The sequence below is a fragment of the Staurois parvus genome, unplaced genomic scaffold (genome assembly GCF_062004578.1).
Source record: "Staurois parvus isolate SC_StPar_1 unplaced genomic scaffold, SC_StPar_1.0 ptg000534l, whole genome shotgun sequence".
NCBI classification, from domain to species: Eukaryota; Metazoa; Chordata; class Amphibia; order Anura; family Ranidae; genus Staurois; species Staurois parvus.
In genome coordinates, this window is record NW_028318330.1 from 268,775 (window position 1) to 292,023 (window position 23,249).

The window sequence follows — 23,249 nt, forward strand, 5'->3', positions numbered from 1 at the left end:
ACAGAACACCTACCTTCCTGAACCAGGAGCAAGAGGATCCCCACATGATAGATGGAGAAAAACCTTATACCCCATTACGGTCCCTCTCCGCCAATAGTAATCTCACAATTTTGTAGGGATAGCATCTGACTTCCTTATGTACAAAGTCTGTGGCAAGGGGGGTGATGAAATAGTCATCACCCGTCTAACGTACAGCACAAAAGAGTTCCAAGGTACATAAGGACAGATGAGCGAGGTCTTATAGGGACAGATGAGCGAGGTCTTATAGGGACAGAGTAAAATAGTCATTTTAATTGGGGACTGTGATGGATTTGGTAAAATGCCTGTTTCATTTCCTATTGAATATATATATATATACGCTATTTCTATAAGTTTTATAAATATTTACTTTTATACTTTAATACATATGTTGTGTGAATATTTTCTGCCTGCTGGGCTTTGTGGTACTATAAGAAATCCTTGCTTAAGAAATGTCTGCTCACACACACAGACCCCCTCCCACCGTGTGATTTGGGAAACAAAGAATGTTTTTCTTCTCTATGAGATAAGACTGAAGAAGATCACACCTATACCATGACGGAGATTGTTTTCGTGTGGAAATGACCAATCAAAGACTAATATAATGCTTATGCTGTTGTCACATGACTCTCGCATCATTCTGCATATATAAGTTCACTTTCTCATTATAATAAACTAGAAGTATTCATAGACTGAACTTGTGTGTCAGCGTGAGTCCCTTCCAATGTGCGCACATTCCAAAAGCTAGCGTCATAAATTAGGACAGGAACAGATAAGCACTGGATGATTAAGTCCATGACTAAAACACTCGTATAGGGATTGCAGTGTTTGTATAGGGATTGCAATGCTCGTATAGGGATTGCAGTGTTCGTACAGGGATTGCAGTGCTCGTATAGGGATTGCAGTGCTTGTATAGGGAATGGGAATAAAGATATACATGCCACCATTTTTCCATATAGTAAGATGGCGGATTCGATTTCTTGCCCATGATGTGGGACAGAATATAAGGAACCACCTCTCAGACATCTTGATCCCGTGTGAAAAAGTCCAGGAAGTGACAAAACACATTGGGACACGCAACGTCTAACGCACTCACGCAAAACCGGAAGTGTGGTGGTGGCCATTTTGGAAGTGGGAACATACGGTTCTCTATACATAGGACTACACCTGAGCTGTTCTGAATGCTGGAAGCTGATATTCTTCAATTGTAATGTAAGATATTCAATAAATATTGACTTATGTTACTATATAGCGCTGATTGTCTCCTATCTCACCTGATGAGGAATATGGAAGAGTGCCAACAGGAACATTAGGAAGCCTGGAGAGTGCGACTATCCCCTGAAAGCCTGTGATTTATTTCCAGAGGGGAATGATCCATTGTTGCACCAGTTGGAGGAGAGCACTTTATTGGTCACTATTATTGAGTTTGTAGAGCTCACTATTAGAGATTTGGGTTATTCTCCATCCTCACTATTTGGAGGTGATCACGTTTCATCGTTTGGACTTGGAATGGTCACTCTTCTGATTCTTGTCACGAGTGTATTTACATATTCAGAGATTGATATATTGGTAGAGGAATTGTTTTTCACGTGTGAGCTCACGGTATGCAGTTGGCATGATACGCGGTTCTTTCACTATTTTACATGTATGTTCAGTATAAAGGTAATACACTATCAGAAGTTTATTTTTTTGAGGTTCATGAAGAATTTTGGAATTTCCATACTGGATGATTAAAGATGATACGAGTTTGCTTTGGAATTTGGAAAGACATCTTTACAGAGACATTTTGGACATTTATTTTTTGGGACATTCAGTTTGATATATAATTTTTGGGGATTTTTATTTTATTTTACAATTAATTTTTTTATTTTATTGTATATTGGGATAGATTCATCTATGTTTAAAGAAGAGTTTAGTTACATGTTCATTTATGTACCGTATTGCATGACCGCGCAATTGTCAGTAAAACTAGTGCAGTGCTGTATAGTAAAACAATGGTGTAAATTCCATTATCTCTCCCATAGTTTGTAGACGCTATAACTATCACACAAAGCAATCAATATACACTTATTGGGATTTTTTTTTACCAAAAACATGGAGCAGAATACATTTTGGCCTAAATTTATAACTAACTTTGAGTTTACTATATATTTTTTATAGCCAAAAGTAAAAAATATTGGTTTTTTTTTCAAAATTTTTGGTCTTTTTTTGTTTATAGCGCAAAAAATAAAAAGAGCACAGGTGATCAAATACCTCCGAAAGAAAGCTCTATTTGTGTGAAAAAAAGGACATAAATGTTGTTTGGGTGCAGCATTGCATGACCGCGCAATTATCAGTTGAACTAGTGCAGCGCCGAAAGCAAAAAGAGGCGTGGTCAGGAAGGGGGGTAAATCCTCAGGAGGGGGAGGGGTTAAACTCTCCAGTATCTTCCCAACTATAGAAGTTACACTAACAGGTCTATAATTACTTGGGAAAGATTTTGTCCCCTTTATAAATATTGGCCCCACATTGGCCTTACACCAATCCAGTGGTACTATGCCAGTCATTACAGAGTCCCTAACAATGAGAAACAATGGCTGTGAGATGACAGAGCTGAATTCTTTAAGGCCCCGTGGGTGTCTGCCATCCGGTCCAGGGGCTTTATTCACCTTTATTCTGTACAAATATTTCTGGATCATATCAATTGTGAGCCAATGTGGATCATCTGGGGGGTGTCAGTACCACCCCCCATGCTCCTTTGTATACACAGAGCTGAAGAAGGGATTTCATACATTGTCCTTCTCTTTGTCCCCCCCCCTCTAGATGGTTCTGTAAAGGGCCTACATGCTGGGACCGGACCTTTCTACTATTCATATATTGGAGGAATGTTTTGGGGTCGTCCTGATATCTTTCTGTCGTTTGTTTTCAGTTTTTGTGCCTTTATTTCCTTTTTGCATCTTCTGTTCTATTCTTTGTAATGTGTAAACGATGATCGCGTTCCTTCATTGTTATATTTAATAAAAGCTCTTTTCTTATTATCTATCGCTTTTGGAACTTTGGCCGTAAGCCACATAGGTTGGATTTGTAGCCTTTTATACTTGTTGCCCATGGGAATATATTTTGCAGTGTGGTCACATACAGTCTTTTTGAAGAACTCCCATTTCTGTGTTGTGTTCATTGTGATGCCAATATTCCCTCCCAGGGATATTAGCTCTCTTAAAGTTGAGCGTTTTTATTTTCCCGTATGTGCTCGCTGTTTACAGCTAACAATAAATGAAATCATGTTATGGTCACTCCTACCCAGATGTTCTTTTATATGGACATTCGTAATAAGCTCTTCATGGTTTGAGATGACCAGGTCCAGCAGAGCATCATTCCTAGTTGGGGCCTCTATGAACTGGACCATAAAATTGTCCTGTAGTAAGTTTATTTATTTTTGCCCTTTAACTGTTCCTGCAGTACCATTACTCCAGTCACTTTCTGGGTCATTACCATCCCCCATTATTATCACTGTCCCAGCCCTTTCCGTCTGTGGGAGGAGCTGAGTCTCCACCTCCTCATTAACACTGGGAGGCCTATAACAAACTCCAATGATGACCTTTGTAGTACCGCCCCCCCATGTGCAGTTCCACCCATAATACTTCAGCCTCATCACACTCTCCATCAACTAGGTCCTCTTTCACACTCGCTCTGAGATCACTTCTCAAACAGAGACAGACACCACCACCTTTCCTATTTCCCCCGTCTCTCCGAAAGAGAACCTAGCCAGGAATATGAATGGCCCAGTCATGTGAGGAATGAAGCCAAGATTCAGCAATACCAATTCAATCCTAGTTCTCTTCATGCACCAAACCTTCCAACTCACCTATTGTGCTGGGCACACTTCTGGTATTGGGGAACAAACACTTTCATTCACTGACACCTTGTTCATTTACTGACACCTTGTCCATTCACCGATACCTTGCTCACAAGGATTTTGTGTATTTTTTATTTTCATACAAATGGTACCAATTCCACTGGTTATTTGTAACATGGGAACCTTCTTACCATCTATCATAGCCCTCCCCCCATCTTTCCACATTCCACCCCCCAATAAGTACTGACCCGTCTGATCTGTCTTCCTCATTATAATCGAATTCTCCCTCCCTCCTCCATCCTAGTTTATATATTCCTCCAGCCTTCCCATAAACCCCTCCCCCAGCACAGCAGACCCCCTTCCAATTAGGTGCAAACCATCGCTAGCATATAGGCTGCACCCCAATGAAAAGTTAGCCCAGTGCTCTTGGTCAGGCCTCCATTTTTATTCTTACCCTGCTATCAATGGCCAACCCGGTCCCACACTTCATCCATGTCTTTGGGGACCTCTGATCTCCTTATGAACTGTTTCTTCCATGATGAAGATCAGCCATGGAGTATATCTGAGGTGTATATCAGGGTGTGCTTCTTCCCCACATGAGAGCTGGGATGTCCAGCAACATTCACCTAGAAGACATTTCCTGCACTCAAGGCACTAATACACCTCCAGGGTTGTGTGGGACCCCTGATGTACAGGAAGACAGGACTTCAGTGAGGAACATTTCCCTCACTCAGGACAGGAAAGTGGCTTCACCCCCGTGTGAAGTCTCTGATGTCTGTGAAGACTGGACTTATCTGAAAAACATTTCCTGCACTCAAGACAAGAATACGGCTTCTCCCCTGTGTGAGATCTCTGATGTGTTTGAAGAATGCACTTCTCTGAAAAACATTTCCCACACTCAGGACAAGAATACGGTTTCTTCCCCGTGTGAGATCTCTGATGTGCGTAAAGATTAGACTTCTTTGAAAAACATTTCCCACACTCAGGACAGGAATATGGCTTCTCTCCCGTGTGAGATCTCTGATGTGTGTGAAGACTGGACTTCTGTGAAAAACATTTCCCGCACTCAGGACAAGAATACGGCTTCTCCCCCGTGTGAGATCTCTGATGTGTGTAAAGATGGGACTTCCTTGAAAAACATTTCCCACACGCAGGACAGGAATATGGCTTCTCTCCCGTGTGAGATCTCTGATGTCTGTAAAGATTGGACTTCATTGAAAAACATTTCCTGCACTCAGGACAAGAATACGGCTTCTCCCCTGTGTGAGATCTCTGATGTGTTTGAAGAATGCACTTCTCTGAAAAACATTTCCCACACTCAGGAAAAGAATACAGCTTCTTCCCCGTGTGAGATCTCTGATGTGCGTAAAGATTAGACTTCTTTGAAAAACATTTCCCACACTCAGGACAGGAATATGGCTTCTCTCCCGTGTGAGATCTCTGATGTGTGTGAAGATTAGACTTCCGTGAAAAACGTGGTATACTTGGACAGAGGGGTGGCGGTGGACGTGGTATACTTGGACAGAGCGGTGGTGGGGGACGTGGTATACTTGGACAGAGAGGTGGCGCTGGATGTGGTATACTTGGACAGAGGGGTGGCGGTGGACGTGGTATCCTTGGACAGAGGGGTGGCTGTGGATGTGGTATACTTGGATAGAGGGGTGACGGTGGACGTGGTATCTTTGGACAGAGGGGTGGCGGTGGACGTGGTACACTTGGACAGAGGGGTGGCGGTGGACGTGGTATACTTGGACAGAGCGGTGGCGGTGGACGTGGTACACTTGGACAGAGGGGTGGCGGTGGACGTGGTATACTTGGACAGAGCGGTGGTGGGGGACGTGGTATACTTGGACAGAGCGGTGGTGGGGGACGTGGTATACTTGGACAGAGGGGTGGCGGTGGACGTGGTATACTTGGACACAGTTCCCCACACACGGCTAATGTGTAAGGTAAAGTCTATGGGGATGGAAAAATCTGAATGTAAATGGATAGAAAACTGGCTTAAAGATCGTATTCAGAGAGTAGTGGTTAATGATTCATACTCTGAATGGTCTGGGGGTGTCAGTGGTGTACCCCAAGGTTCAGTGTTATTAGTGGGGTACCCCAAGGTTCAGTGTTATTAGTGGGGTACCCCAGGGTTCAGTGTTATTAGTGGGGTACCCCAAGGTTCAGTATTATTAATGGGGTACCCCAAGGATCAGTGTTATTAGTGGGGTACCCCAAGGTTCAGTGTTATTAGTGGGGTACCCCAAGGTTCAGTGTTATTAGTGGGGTACCCCAAGGTTCAGTGTTATTAGTGGGGTACCCCAGGGTTCAGTGTTGGGACCCTTACTTTTTAATATATATATAAACAATATGGGGTGTGAGATTATAAACCCCATTCCAGTCTTTGCAGATGACACCAAGCTGTGCCGGGGAATAACGTCCTTACAGGATGTCTCCAACTTACAAGCCGACCTCAATGCTCTGTGTAATTGGGGGGCTATGGGGCCAATGAGGGCTAATGGTGATAAATGTAAGGTTCTGCACTTGGGGGCTAAGAATATGCATCATACATACTAGGGGGGTACAACTGGGGGGGTCAATGGTGGAGAAGGATCTGGGGGGTCAATGGTGGAGAAGGATTTGGGGGGACAATGGTGAAGGATTTGGGGGGACAATGGTGGAGAAGGATCTTGGGGCAATTGTGGAGAAGGATCTGGATGGGTCAATGGTAAAGGATCTGGGGGGGGGTCAATGGTGGAGAAGGATCTGGGGTGCTGGTAAATTACCAGCCTAATAATGGCAGCAATGAAAAGCTGCGGGTTCTAAAGTGAGCAAAATCCTCTCTTGTATTAGGAGAGGTATAGACTCCAGAGAGAGAGATATCCCCCCCCTCCCCCCGGGTACAAATCATTAGTAATACCTCATTTGGAATATGCAGTTCAGTTTTGGGCTCCAATTCACAGAAAGAACATTGGGGAACTGGAGGAAGTACAGAGAAGGGCAACCAAACTGATACGAGGCATGGAGGAGATCAGCTATGAAGAAAGATTAGAGGAACTGAATGTATTCTCTACTGAGAAGAGGAGATTAAGGGGGGATATGATCTCCATGTATAATACATAAGGGGGGATATGATCTCCATGTATAATACATAAGGGGGATATGATCTCCATGTATAATACATAAGGGGGGGATATGATCTCCATGTATAATACATAAGGGGGGATATGATCTCCATGTATAATACGTAAGGGGGGATATGATCTCCATGTATAATACATAAGGGGGGATATGATCTCCATGTATAATACATAAGGGGGATATGATCTCCGTGAATAATACATAAGGGGGGATATGATCTCCATGTATAATACATAAGGGGGTATATGATCTCCGTGTATAATACATAAGGGGGGGTATGATCTCCATGTATAATACATAAGGGGGGATATGATCTCCATGTATAATACATAAGGGGGGGATATGATCTCCATGTATAATACATAAGGGGGGATATGATCTCCATGTATAATACATAAGGGGGATATGATCTCCATGTATAATACATAAGGGGGATATGATCTCCATGTATAATACATAAGGGGGGATATGATCTCCATGTATAATACATAAGGGGGGATATGATCTCCATGTATAATACATAAGGGGGATATGATCTCCATGTATAATACATAAGGAGGGATATGATCTCCATGTATAATACATAAGGGGGATATGATCTCCATGTATAATACATAAGGGGGATATGATCTCCATGTATAATACATAAGGGGGGATGTGATCTCCATGTATAATACATAAGAGGGGATATGATCTCCATGAATAATACATAAGGGGGGATATGATCTCCATGTATAATACATAGGGGGGGATATGATCTCCATGTATAATACATAAGGGGGATATGATCTCCGTGAATAATACATAAGGGGGGTATGATCTCCATGTATAATACATAAGGGTGGATATGATCCCCATGTATAATACATAAGGGGGATATGATCTCCATGTATAATACATAAGGGGGGATGTGATCTCCATGTATAATACATAAGAGGGGATATGATCTCCATGTATAATACATAAGGGGGGATATGATCTCCATGTATAATACATAAGGGGGATATGATCTCCATGTATAATACATAAGGGGGGATATGATCTCCATGTATAATACATAAGGGGGGGATATGATCTCCATGTATAATACATAAGGGGGGATATGATCTCCATGTATATTACATAAGGGTGATATGATCTCCATGTATAATACATAAGGGGGGATATGATCTCCATGTATAATACATAAGGGGGGATATTATCTCCATGTATAATACATAAGGGGGATATGATCTCCATGTATAATACATAAGGGGGGATATGATCTCCATGTATAATACATAAGGGGGGGATATGATCTCCATGTATAATACATAAGGGGGAGATATGATCTCCATGTATAATACATAAGGGGGAGATATGATCTCCATGTATAATACATAAGGGGGAGATATGATCTCCATGTATAATACATAAGGGGGGATATGATCTCCATGTATAATACATAAGGGGGGATGTGATCTCCATGTATAATACATAAGAGGGGATATGATCTCCATGTATAATACATAAGGGGGGATATGATCTCCATGTATAATACATAAGGGGGATATGATCTCCATGTATAATACATAAGGGGGGATATGATCTCCATGTATAATACATAAGGGGGGGATATGATCTCCATGTATAATACATAAGGGGGGATATGATCTCCATGTATATTACATAAGGGTGATATGATCTCCATGTATAATACATAAGGGGGGATGTGATCTCCATGTATAATACATAAGAGGGGATATGATCTCCATGTATAATACATAAGGGGGGATATGATCTCCATGTATAATACATAAGGGGGGATATTATCTCCATGTATAATACATAAGGGGGATATGATCTCCATGTATAATACATAAGGGGGGATATGATCTCCATGTATAATACATAAGGGGGGGATATGATCTCCATGTATAATACATAAGGGGGAGATATGATCTCCATGTATAATACATAAGGGGGAGATATGATCTCCATGTATAATACATAAGGGGGGATATGATCTCCATGTATAATACATAAGGGGGGATATGATCTCCATGTATAATACATAAGGGGGGATATGATCTCCATGTATAATACATAAGGGGGATATGATCTCTATGTATAATACATAAGGGGGGATATGATCTCCATGTATAATACATAAGGGGGGGATATGATCTCCATGTATAATACATAAGGGGGGGATATGATCTCCATGTATAATACATAAGGGGGAGATATGATCTCCATGTATAATACATAAGGGGGGATATGATCTCCATGTATAATACATAAGGGGGATATGATCTCCATGTATAATACATAAGGGGGATATGATCTCCATGTATAATACATAAGGGGGATATGATCTCCATGTATAATACATAAGGGGGGATATGATCTCCATGTATAATACATAAGGGGGATATGATCTCCATGTATAATACATAAGGGGGGATATGATCTCCATGTATAATACATAAGGGGGGATATGATCTCCATGTATAATACATAAGGGGGGATATGATCTCCATGTATAATACATAAGGGGGGATATGATCTCCATGTATAATACATAAGGGGGAATATGATCTCCATGTATAATACATAAGGGGGGGGGATATGATCTCCATGTATAATACATAAAGGGGGGGGATATGATCTCCATATATAATACATAAGGGGGATATGATCTCCATGTATAATACATAAGGGGGGATATGATCTCCATGTATAATACATAAGGGGGGGATATGATCTCCATGTATAATACATAAGGGGGATATGATCTCCATGTATAATACATAAGGGGGATATGATCTTCATGTATAATACATAAGGGGGGATATGATCTCCATGTATAATACATAAGGGGGGATATGATCTCCATGTATAATACATAAGGGGGATATGATCTCCGTGAATAATACATAAGGGGGGATATGATCTCCATGTATAATACATAAGGGGGTATATGATCTCCGTGTATAATACATAAGGGGGGGGTATGATCTCCATGTATAATACATAAGGGGGGATATGATCTCCATGTATAATACATAAGGGGGATATGATCTCCATGTATAATACATAAGGGGGATATGATCTCCATGTATAATACATAAGGGGGGATATGATCTCCATGTATAATACATAAGGGGGATATGATCTCCATGTATAATACATAAGGGGGGATATGATCTCCATGTATAATACATAAGGGGGGATATGATCACCATGTATAATACATAAGGGGGATATGATCTCCATGTATAATACATAAGGGGGGGATATGATCTCCATGTATAATACATAAGGGGGGATATGATCTCCATGTATAATACATAAGGGGGGGATATGATCTCCATGTATAATACATAAGGGGGGATATGATCTCCATGTATAATACATAAGGGGGATATGATCTCCATGTATAATACATAAGGGGGGATATGATCTCCATGTATAATACATAAGGGGGGATATGATCTCCATGTATAATACATAAGGGGGGGTATGATCTCCATGTATAATACATAAGGGGGGATATGATCACCATGTATAATACATAAGGGGGGATATGATCACCATGTATAATAAATAAGGGGGGATATGATCTCCATGTATAATACATAAGGGGGGATATGATCTCCATGTATAATACATAAGGGGGAATATGATCTCCATGTATAATACATAAGGGGGGGGGGGATATGATCTCCATGTATAATACATAAGGGGGGGGGGGATATGATCTCCATATATAATACATAAGGGGGATATGATCTCCATGTATAATACATAAGGGGGATATTATCTCCATGTATAATACATGGGGGGGGATATGATCACCATGTATAATACATAAGGGGGGATATGATCTCCATGTATAATACATAAGGGGGATATGATCTCCATGTATAATACATAAGGGGGATATGATCACCATGTATAATACATAAGGGGGGATATGATCTCCATGTATAATACATAAGGGGGATATGATCTCCATGTATAATACATAAGGGGGGGATATGATCTCCATGTATAATACATAAGGGGGGGGATATGATCTCCATGTATAATACATAAGGGGGGATTGCTGTAGGAAAGTCCTGGATTCTTTCTTGGATACACAGAATATAACTGGATATAACATTCATAGGGAAAGTTGATCCAGGGAATATCCGATTGCCTCTCGGGGGGGTCAGGAAGGAATTTTTCCCCTGCAAGAGGATATCGGATCGTGCTTTGCTGGGTTTTTGCCTTCTGGTGGATCAGCTGTGGGTGTCGGATTATAACTTTTATTTTTAATGATACAACTAGATGGATGTCTTTTTTCAGCCAGACTAACTATGTAACTATGTAGGTCCCACACCGCTGCCTCCCATCTCCTGAGACTGCACTCAGTGACTTGGGTCTGAGACACTACAGACATATCCCTCCACCCGGCACAGCCAGCAGATAACAGAGAAGGTCCCCTGGAGGAGTCAGGCACAAGGCAGGAGACCCCAGTCACAAGTCCTGGGTGCCTACATTATGCAATGCTTAGAGTAACAATCAACATTTTGCTGCCAGCTGAACCCCAGAATCTCCATAAATCCAGTCTAGAGACATAAATTGTGTCTGCAGCACAGAGAAGGAAGATTATCCGAGAGAAATCCAGGAATACAGGACGGGGAACACAGCTCAGGAAAGTGACCAGGGGATTACAGGCTGATATCACCCAGTCCCCGCCCTACTCTGGACCAATCAGTGAGCAGTATGGGTGGAGGAATGGATTTAGTGTTCATGACCCACCTGTGCTGATCTCTGTAGGAGTGTCCTCCTCTATAAATGTCCCCGTTATTCCATCCTCCTCCATAGACTGCTGATCATCCCTCACATACGCCTCTTCTTCTTCTGCTTTCAGCTCAAATTTCTTTATCGATTGGATCTCCACTCTAAATCAAGGAAATGAGAGAAAATATCATCTGTAAAATATAAGGTCGCATACAAATTCCACATATCATCTCCACAAGTCCATGTTCTAGATGCTCAATCCCACCAACCTTGCAACAATGAGGGATGGTGTGACCTTCCTGTGTGGAATCCTGGGAATACAGAGGACGGGGACATCTCTCTGGTGGGTTCCCATGACTGGATCCATCTGTAAGAAACACACACACTGACTGAATCCATTGTTTCTATGTGTTTATCAGATGATGGGGGATCTAGGTGGATCCTCCGTACTGCTCTCTCCTTTACAATAAAGTCTCCTCTTACCCGGTGATGTGAGGGGCGGCTGATTGTCCATCATGACGTCCTTGTAGAGGTCCTTGTGTCCTTCTAAATACTCCCACTCCTCCATGGAGAAATAGACAGTGACACCCTGACACCTTATAGGAACCTGACACACACAATGATACAGTCACCATCCAGACACATCCCTTGTCTGTTACTGGAGAATGTCCCAGAATTCCCGGCACCGCTCACCTCTCCTGTCAGCAGCTCCATCATCTTCTTGGTGACTTCTAGAATCTTCTGTGTCTTCTGTCTTGTAGGGATCAGGGATGGAGGTGGGGGGATGGTGATGGGATTCTGGATTCTCGAGGATCTTGTGGTCATACGATGAGATCTCCTTCTGGTGTCATTGTCGGTAGATTTCTTCATGACTCCTGTACAGTTCTGTGTGATACAAAGATAAATCTCACTCTCCCATAATCCCTCACTTCTATGGTCAGCTCTAGATTTATTCTCCAGGGATTGGCCACAATGTGCCGACTCAGCAAAGGACAGACATCTCCATCCAATGATATGATGACAATGGGGTCAGATTTATAGCTCCTTCTAGAAGTCATATAATAGAGTCACTAATGGTTTACTAGTAAGGCTCACTGACCCACCAGGAAATGTCACCCATGGATTTAGTGGTCAGTGGGCGTGGCATGCTGGTAATCATGGGTCTCACTGATTGGACGAAAGCTGAGATTGTTCTCTTCTATAACCAATGCCGCCATCTTGTGCTATAACCAAATCTCATAGAGTCCGGACACTTTATGTATTCATAGTACTTGTGTGGATGTCGTTATTGATTACAGAACATCAGAAGACTTCAAGTGACTCTGAATCCCTCCCAGTGTACAGCCGAGTCAGATTTAACCCCTTCATTACACTCACCTCTCCAGTCAGCAGGCTGAGGATCTCCAGGGTGAGCTTCAATATCGTCTCATTCCGGGGAAATTCCTTCCTTACAATCTTCACAAAACCCAAAGTCTGCTGATTGTCCATCATGACGTCCTTGTAGAGATCCTTGTGTCCTTCTAAATACTCCCACTCCTCCATGGAGAAATAGACAGTGACACCCTGACACCTTATAGGAACCTGACACACACAATGATACAGTCACCATCCAGACACATCCCTTGTCTGTTATTGGAGAATGTCCCAGAATTCCCGGCACCGCTCACCTCTCCTGTCAGCTGATGGACCATCATGGTGGTCAGTTCCAGAATCTTCTGCTCTTTCTCCCTCTCAGGTATCAGAGAATGAGATGGAGGCACCATGGTGAGGCTCTGGGTTCTGCTCCATCCTCCTGAGATTGGCTCCCCACTAGACTTCTTCTTTACAACATAATCCTACAGATCAGGAGACAAATAAAACAATATCAACCACCTGACATCATCTAAATGTGTGCAAAAATAAAATGGTCTATTGACCAGAATAGACAAGTGTGATGTCATGTGACCTCCCAGAATCCTTCTCACCTCTCTGGTCAGGTCTGTGTTTTATTAATAGAGATGAAAGCGATGTCATGTGACCTCCCAGAATCCTCCTCACCTCTCCGGTCAGGTCTGTGTTTTATTAATAGAGATGAGAGTGATGTCATGTTGTTTTAGTCATGGACTTAATCATCCAGTGCTTATCTGTTCCTGTCCAAAATTTATGACGCTAGCTTTTGAAATGTGCGCACATTGGAAGACACTCACGCTGACACACAAGTTCAGTCTATGAATACTTCTAGTTTATTATAATGAGAAAGTGAACTTATATATGCAGAATGATGCGAGAGTCATGTGACAACAGCATAAGCATTATATTAGTCTTTGATTGGTCATTTCCACACGAAAACAATCTCCGTCATGGTATAGGTGTGATCTTCTTCAGTCTTATCTTAAAAAGAGAAAAACATTCTTTTGTCTTCCAAATCACACGGTGGGAGGGGGTCTGTTCCTGTGAGCAAATATTTCTTAGGCAAGGATTTCTTATAGTACCACAAAGCCCAGCAGGCAGAAAATATTCACACAACATATGTATTAAAGTATAAAAGTAAATATTTATAAAACTTATAGAAATAGCGTATATATATATTCAATAGGAAACAAAATAGACATTTTACCAAATCCATCACAATGTGACCTCCCAGAATCCTCCTCACCTCTCCGGTCAGGTCTGTGTTTTATTAATAGAGATGAGAGTGATGTCATGTGACCTCCCAGAATCCTCCTCACCTCTCCGGTCAGGTCTGTGTTTTATTAATAGAGATGAGAGTGATGTCATGTGACCTCCCAGAATCCTCCTCACCTCTCCGGTCAGCAGGTAGATGATCTCCAGGGTGAGGTTTAGTATCTTCTCAGTCGTGACTCCGGTCCTCCTCCATCCTCATTGGTGCCATCATGTGATCTATACAGGTCTCCTTGTAGACGGATAACTTTGGGAAATGAAAGTAAGAATGATTTGGATGGTATTGGTCACACAATAAAAGGATGTGGATGTGAAGGGGGAATAGGAGGGTTGCTGGACATTGAAGAACTACTCCCCCCATGGGAAGACATTTAGTCTGGACTGTTTAGTGTTTACTACAATTTTGAGGTCCGGGGCCCCTTTTCTCTGTTGGGTTTGTTTGGTCTCTGAACTGGTTTGATGAGTATTAGATCTGCAGACAAGGAATGATAAATCTGATCCTTCCTATGACTAGTCTGCTCTGAGGCAGTGCTGTGAGGTCAATGTCGGCTCATCATGCAGGGATGGTCACTTTACATCACCCGACGCCCGGGACATGTAGTTCTGGGGGCCGGGCAAGTATTGTGTTTAATCTTTATCCCTGCTGAGGGCAAGCCGCAGGGCTCTCCTTTCAGGTGCCAGCCTCTGCCACCCCGTGTGTGTGAACCTCTCCTGTACCTACTATGCTTCCCCGGCTCTGCTTGCCCATCTGTGGGCCCGGGTCAGCGGGTGTCAGAGGGTAGAGGGGGCGGAGGAGAGCGGACATGTTCACTCCCTTCTTGTCCTGACCCAGAAGTGACATTATGACAGATTTCCCGACCATCGAGGACGGCAAAGAATGTAATGCGGTGCGATGTGCTCTACATTACATCCAATGGAGTACAGGGGAACATTGGGGGTCTTTTAGACCCTGGATGTCTCAATGAAGGGAACCTCTCATCAAAAGTCATCACATAGAGGACTTTGTCCCCTTAAGTAAAAATGTTTTTTTTAAATGCAAAGAATTAAAGTTATAACCAAGTACATAACTCCTCCCTTTAAAAAATTTTAAGGCCCCCCTCCCCCACATATATGCGCACCCAAACGTAAGAGCACACGCTGGAGCGCCTACACGTGATAACATTGATTGTGATACACGTTACATATCGCCGGTCACACCAGAATGAGAGGATAATTCTAGGAGCAGACCTCCTCCGTACTCTATACTGATGACCTAGAAGGGGCTTTAAATGTGTCCCCTATAGATAATACCGGGGACTAAAGGTTGTCACCATTTCAGCACACACAACTTAAGGTTTGACATGTTGGATATCTATTTACTCGCTGCAACCTCGGCTTTTATATTATTACACATAAATGGGTCATTTATTGCTTTTTGTGCCCTGAAATCAGCTTAAGTGTATTTTTTACTGAAATTTGGCATTTCCTAGACTTTGTGATAATATTTTGTGACATAAAAAAATAGAACTGCCGCTATTTTATTCTCTAAAGTCTCTACTTTTAAAAAACCTACATTTTGGGGGTTTTGTGTCATCTTCAGGATAAAATGATTTTTTAAATGTGCAAAAAATGCAAAAATGGCTCTGGGAGTGAAAGGGAGAAAGGATAAGCAGGACACTCCCCTTTCCCTTTCCCCAATCGGTTCTCATTACACTGCAAGGTCCCTTCCCTCCCTGCTAGTCCCCAGGTGTGGTGCTGGAGACAGGCGGGGGAGGGGAGGAGGAAACAGCGCAATGTTACACATATTAAATGTTTTAGTCGCTATAAAGCCCCATTTATTTTTTAAACCCCAGATATTCCTAAACGCACCTCAGATTTATATACATTTTCTGTTACAAAGGATTGTTTCCTTCCTCCTGAGCAGCAATGTAAGGGGCTCTATGCTCCATACTCCTGACCCCGGCACTCCATCATTGTGTTGGCTGCATAGTGTAATGATTGCCCATTGGCTGCCTGTGTAGTGTCATCATTGCCCTTTGTAGGCCATGTATGGTCAGGATGGTCCTTGTCTTGTCTATTTATTGTCAGTGCTGTTTGTTTAGAGGACCATATTACTAGAATTTATCTCCACAATGAGGAGAATGTTCCGGCCCCGGAAGTGGGGGAATGTTCTGCCCCTGAAGGGGTTCATCTGGGTTCCCACACTATATATGTGTGTATCATCATCTGCTGGAGATAAAAGACGTCACAGTGACTATGGAGGAAGAGGACGGACATGACTATGGAGGAAGAGGACGGACGTGACTATGGAGGAAGAGGACGGACGTGACTATGGAGGAAGAGAACGGACGTGACTATGGAGGAAGAGGATGAACATGACTATGGAGGAAGAGGACGGACGTGACTATGGAGGAAGAGGACAAACGAGACTATGGAGGAAGAGGACGGACATGACTATGGAGGAAGAGGACGGACGTGACTATGGAGGAAGAGGACAAACGAGACTATGGAGGAAGAGGACGGACATGACTATGGAGGAAGAGGATGGACGTGACTATGGAGGAAGAGGACGGACATGACTATGGAGGAAGAGGACGGACATGATGGGGGGGGTACTGGGTGTAAATAGGAAATAACATCTTATTACCTCCTCTGCTGCCACTTCCACCAACGTCTCCAATCTGCTTCCTCCCAACTCACCTCTCGGAGTGTCCTGTCTGTACCTGACATCACTTCCTGTCTGTACCTGACATCACTTCCTGTCTGTATTCCATAGAGAAGTCCTGTCTGGGGAGAAATGAGATCACCATCTTGTGGAGTTCAGAGGAACTGCAGCCCCGAGAAACGTCCCCTAATAACCATTCCTGCATTGTATCTACCTTACAGAGATACCAGGGAAGATCAAAAAGAACTAAAAAAGTAAGAAACAATAAACCTAACTCTTATGCAACCAACTGTTTATATAATATATTTTACTACAGATAGAAAAGTTTTAAAGAGACAGAACACAAGATAAAAAGAAAATACCTAATAAAACAGAGACCTCTAAAACAGATCTTTTTGGGTAAAAAAAAATGCAAAAATACATCCTAAAGCATAAAAATATCTATCAATCCACTCATAATGAAGATGTTAGACATAAATGACAAGGATGTAATGGTCACAGAGGAATGGTGGTGGAGATCTCTCACAGTAAGAACACTTCCTTGAATGGTTCTATAAATAAAGAATGAATCCTGGAGGGAATAAAGCTGTAAAGCAATAAATAATATATAAACTGGGCCATCCACTTCATCCATAAAGACATTGTGATTGAAGATCTTCTAGATCACATAGAAGGAGGACTCATCCATGATTTCATACATTTGTTTGGAAGGATAGAACAATCCTCAGAAGGGAACATGTAGGATGACAGGAAAGGCTCCTGACTGGTGAGATCCTCCAAACATAATGATGACATCCATGAACTGGAGCGAGCTCGTTGGGGTGATAAAGCCAATCTGGAAACACTGTGTAGACGTTCTCCAAGAACTCAGCACACTCCAGGTGTGGAGAAAGTCTCCAGGTGGGTTTAACCTGTCATTTATCATAGGTAGGAATGTCCACACATGGACTTCCACAGGGACCCCCAGACTACATATAGAACCTGCACAGTGTCCCCAGGTCTCTAGGTGGGTTTAGCCTGTCATTTATCATAGGTAGAAATGTCCACACATGGACTTCCACAGGGACCCCCGAGACTACATATAGAACCTGTACAGTGTCCCCTGTAATGAATTGCTTCCCACCAGACCTATAGCAGAATGACAGCTGAGCGGGATCTCTCCCATCCTGGGTGGACATCATATGAAGTCCTCCAAGTCTAGTGGCACTGCTGTATCTTGATATGTCACCTGCTGTGTCCACCAGATGACAGATCATTGTACCAGGCCAGCCCAGTACCATGTGATTGCTGTGACCAATCACAGTGATCACATGACAGTTGTACACAATGAATGGCTTGCATTCATAGCCATTCATTGTGTACTATTGTGATGATCTCTGTGATTTGTCACTGGCTCACTACCTCTGCTGGAAGTTTACTCCAAGCATCAACTACTCTTTCAGTAAAATAATACTTTCTGAGATTAGTTGTGAACTTTCCTCCAGTTAGTTGGAGGTCATGTCCTCGTGTTCTTCATTTTGGTTTCATATTGAAAATCCTGCCCTCCTGAACCTTATTCACTCCCTTGTTGTATGTAAAGGTTTCAGTCATGTCTCCCCTTTCCCTTCTCTCCTCCAGACTGGACATGTTACGTTCCTGAAGTCTCTCCTGATATCACTATTTGTATTCCCCGTCTCTGGACTCGTTCTATCTTATCATACCTTTATGTGAGTGAGGTCTCCAGAACTGGACACAGTATTCTACATGAGGTTGCTGGTGACCCCTCTAGTGATAGGATCTATATAGAGGAATCAGGACCTCCTTCCTCCTGCTGGTGACCCCTCTAGTAATATAAAGATCTATATAGAGGAATCAGGACCTCCTTCCTCCTGCCGGAAACCCCACTAGTGATATATAGATCTATATGGAGGAATCAGGACCTCCTTCCTCCTGCCGGTGACCCCTCTAGCGATATAAAGATTATATAGAGGAATCGGGACCTCCTTCCTCCTGCCGGAAACCCCACTAGTGATATATAGATCTATATGGAGGAATCAGGACCTCCTTCCTCCTGCCGGTGACCCCTCTAGTGATATAAAGATCTATATAGAAGAATTGGGACCTCCATCGTCTCGCCAGTGACCCCTCTAGTGATATATAGATCTATATGGAGGAATTGGGACCTACTTTCTCCTCCTGGTGACCCCTCTAGTGATATGTAGATCTATATGGAGGAATCAGGATCTCCTTCCTCCTGCCGGTGACCCCTCTATTGATATAATGATCTATAGAGGAATCTGGACCCCCTTCCTCCCACTGGTGAACCCTCTAGTGATATAAAGATCTATATAGAGGAATCGGGACCTCCTACCTCCCGCCGGTGACCCCTCTAGTGATATAAAGATATATATAGAGGAATTGCGACCTCCTACCTCCCGCCGGTGACCCCTCTAGTGATATAAAGATCTATATAGAGGAATCAGGACCTCCTTCCTCCTGCCGGTGACCCCTCTAGTGATATAAAGATCTATATAGAGGAATCAGGACCTCCTTCCTCCTGCCGGTGACCCCTCTAGTGATATAAAGATCTATATAGAGGAATCAGGACCTCCTTCCTCCTGCCGGTGACCCCTCTAGTGATATAAAGATCTATATAGAGGAATCAGGATCTCCTTCCTCCTGCCGGTGACCCCTCTAGTGATATAAAGATCTATATAGAGGAATCAGGACCTCCTTCCTCCTGCCGGTGACCCCTCTAGTGATATAAAGATCTATATAGAGGAATCAGGACCTCCTTCCTCCTGCCAGTGACCCCTCTAGTGATATAAAGATCTATATAGAGGAATCAGGACCCTCTTCCTCTCGCCAGTGACCCCTCTAGTGATATAAAGATCTATATGGAGGAATTAAAAAGAGAACAATCCCCTGCGCTTGAATGGAAAAATCCCTACCCCTAAGCTGCTAACACCTCCCTTCAACCATAAAGTCTAAATAATCGATATATAATGGTGTAGCGCTAAATAAATACTAACATAAGTGACCAAAATCAGACTAAATATGATGAATAAACAATCATAAGTGAAAAAGTGTACCAATAATAAATTAGTGCACACACACAATCAATATAAAAGGATAACCCCAACTACAGGGACCAAACTAAGTGAATAACATAATTAGTGCATGTGTACAAAAACATCTGTGAAAATATTATATATCTATCCACTAATAAAAAGTCCACACACTGTTCCAATAATGTTGATTAGTGCTCCACAGCAATAACTTGCATTTAAATAAATGTGAATCCAGTGCCAACAACTCGTGAATCCAAAAACATCCAAAGTGCCCCCTCACCTCCTAAAAGTGACCACAAGGGCCAGCTCGCTTTAGGGTAAGACACGCTTTCCCAGGAATAGCCTCGTCACCACCGGATGGACCCTCCTGGATATCCCACAGGCTTTTATCCTCCTGAGTCCTCCAATCCCCTGGTACTTGTAATAGTAGTTCACCCACACAGGATCATAACTCATTTGTGATCTCATACCTGAGAGCTTGGTGAGCACAGGGTCCACAGCATGTCACTCCACCTCCGATCACCGACCTGCACTCCCGATCCACTGCTGGCTGCACTCAGAGTCCCCGTACAAGCTACCCTGAGAGCCAGGATCCTATTCCTGGGAAAGCGTGTCTTACCCTAAAGTGAGCTGGCCCTTGTGGTCACTGTTGTGGACTTTTTATTAGTGGATAGATATATATATAATATTTTCACAGATGTTTTTGTACACATGCACTAATTATGTTATTCACTTAGTTTGGTCCCTGTAGTTGGGGTTATCCTTTTATATTGATTGTGTGTGTGCACTAATTTATTATTGGTACACTTTTTCACTTATGATTGTTTATTCATCATATTTAGCCTGATTTTGGTCATTTATGTTAAAAAGGTTGTGAGAACCACAATCGGGCTCAGGGTAGGATTTCTGCTGCTGTTCCTAATTTTGAGATATGGATTGCGTGCACGCTGGAAAATAATTACACGGACAACTGTCCAGTACAACCACTTTCACATCATCTCATCTCTGTTTATTGCAGGGCGGTGCTTAACCTTTTATACATAGAAAACAATAGAGTATACGTCATTATTACGTATATACAGTCACATTCTAAAAGGCACATTTTGCTTGGCTGAAATATAGGAGAAATGTAGAAACTTGATGCTTGCTTCTCATCCCGTTATCTATTCACTCCCCTTCACATACTCAAAGCCTAAGTGAAATCCTTTCAGTGCAAAGGGAGGGGTTGAGAGCATCACTCTGAGCAAACAAGTTAAGGAGGACTGCAAAGCCCAGCAGACAAAAATATATACGCAGAACACATATATTTAGAAATATGAAAAAGTATAAAAGTAAATATTTATAAAATGTATATTTTAAACAGGAAACAGAATAGGCATTTTACCAAATCCATCAGAATGTTAGTATTTATTTAGCGCTACACCATTATATATTGATTATATGGAGGAATTGGGACCTCCTTCCTCCTGCTGGTGACCCCTTTAGTGATATATAGATCTATATGGAGGAATTGGGACCTCCTTCCTCCTGCTGGTGACACCTCTAGTAATATAAAGATCTATATAGAGGAATCGGGACCTCCTTCCTCCTGCTGGTGACCCCTCTAGTGATATAAAGATCTATATAGAGGAATCGGGACCTCCTTCCTCCTGCCGGTGACCCCTCTAGTGATATAAAGATCTATATAGAGGAATCAGGACCTCCTTCCTCCTGCCGGTGACCCCTTTAGTGATATATAGATCTATATGGAGGAATCAGGACCTCCTTCCTCCCGCCGGTGACCCCTCTAGTGACATAAAGATCTATATAGAGGAATCGGGACCTCCTTCCTCCTGCCAGTGACCCCTCTAGTGATATAAAGATCTATATAGAGGAATCAGGACCTCCTTCCTCCTGCCGGTGACCCCTCTAGTAATATAAAGATCTATATAGAGGAATCAGGACCTGATTCCTCCTGCCGGTGACACCTCTAGTAATATAAAGATCGATATAGAGGAAACGGGATGTCCTTCCTCCCACCGGTGACCCCTCTAGTGATATTGAGATCTATATAGAGGAATTGGGACCTCCTTCCTCCCACCAGTGACCCCTCTATTGATATAAAGTTCTATATAGAAGAATCTGGACCCCCTTCCTCCTGACGGTGACCCCTCCAGTGATATAAAGATCTATATAGAGGAATCGGGACCTCCTTCTTCCTGCCGGTGACCCCTCTAGTGATATAAAGATCTATATAGAGGAATCGGGACCTCATTCCTCCTGATGGTGACCCCTCTAGTGATATAAAGTTCTATATAGAAGAATCTGGACCTCCTTCCTCCTGCCGGTGACCCCTCTAGTGATATAAAGATCTATATAGAGGAATCGGGACCTCCTTCCTCCTGACGGTGACCCCTCTAGTGATATAAAGATCTATATAGAGGAATCGGGACCTCCTTCCTCCTGCCGGTGACCCCTCTAGTGTTATAAATATTTATATAGAGTAATCAAGACCTCTTTCCTCCCACCTTTGACCCCTCTAGTGATATAAAGATCTATATAGAGGAATCAGGACCTCCTTCCTCCTGCCTGTGACCCCTCTAGTGATATGTAAATCAATATAGAGGAATCAGGACCTCCTTCCTCCTTCTGTGGACCCCTCTAGTGTTATAAAGATCTATATAGAGGAATCAGGATTTCTTTCCTCCTGCCGGTGACCCCTCTAGTGATATTAAGATCTATATAGAGGAATCGGGACCTCCTTCCTCCTGCTGGTAACCCCTCTAGTGATATATAGATCTTTGTGGAGGAATCAGGACCTCCTTCCTCCCGCCGGTGACCCCTCTAGTGATATAACAATCTATATAGAGGAATCAGGACCTCATTCCTCCTGACGGGGACCCCTCTATTGATATAAAGATCTATATAGAGGAATCAGGACCTCCTTCCTCCTTCTGTGGACCCATCTAGTGAAAAATAGATTTATATAGAGAAATCAGGACCTCCTTCTGTGATGATTGTGTGCAATAGAGACACGAACGTTGTACATGACAGCCATCTTGTTCGTTCTCAGCCATATTCTCTCCTGTCCTCCCTTTGTCCATGGAATGCATAGCTGTATGTCGAACGGAGGTCAACAGGATCTCTTATCGTAAATAAAACACAG

At 42.7% G+C, this 23,249-nt stretch overlaps 2 protein-coding genes and 1 long non-coding RNA gene across 3 annotated transcripts in view; 1 reads left to right on the forward strand and 2 right to left on the reverse strand.

The window, feature by feature from the left end:
- Positions 1-23,249, forward strand: part of LOC149451512 (uncharacterized) — a 56,493-nt gene that overhangs the window by 13,413 nt on the left and 19,831 nt on the right. The window lies entirely within an intron of this gene.
- Positions 12,165-13,565, reverse strand: LOC149451513 (uncharacterized). The gene is made up of 4 exons (XM_089690564.1): positions 13,417-13,565; positions 13,127-13,330; positions 12,443-12,634; positions 12,165-12,356 (listed from the first exon to the last, which is right to left on the reverse strand). The coding sequence occupies exons 1-4, from the start codon at positions 13,510-13,512 to the stop codon at positions 12,165-12,167; spliced, it is 684 nt and encodes a 227-aa protein (XP_089546690.1). The 5' UTR covers positions 13,513-13,565.
- LOC149451514 (uncharacterized) lies at positions 13,949-17,123 on the reverse strand. The gene is made up of 3 exons (XR_016315022.1): positions 17,037-17,123; positions 14,531-14,657; positions 13,949-14,119 (listed from the first exon to the last, which is right to left on the reverse strand). It is a non-coding gene; the product is annotated as an uncharacterized LOC149451514 (long non-coding RNA).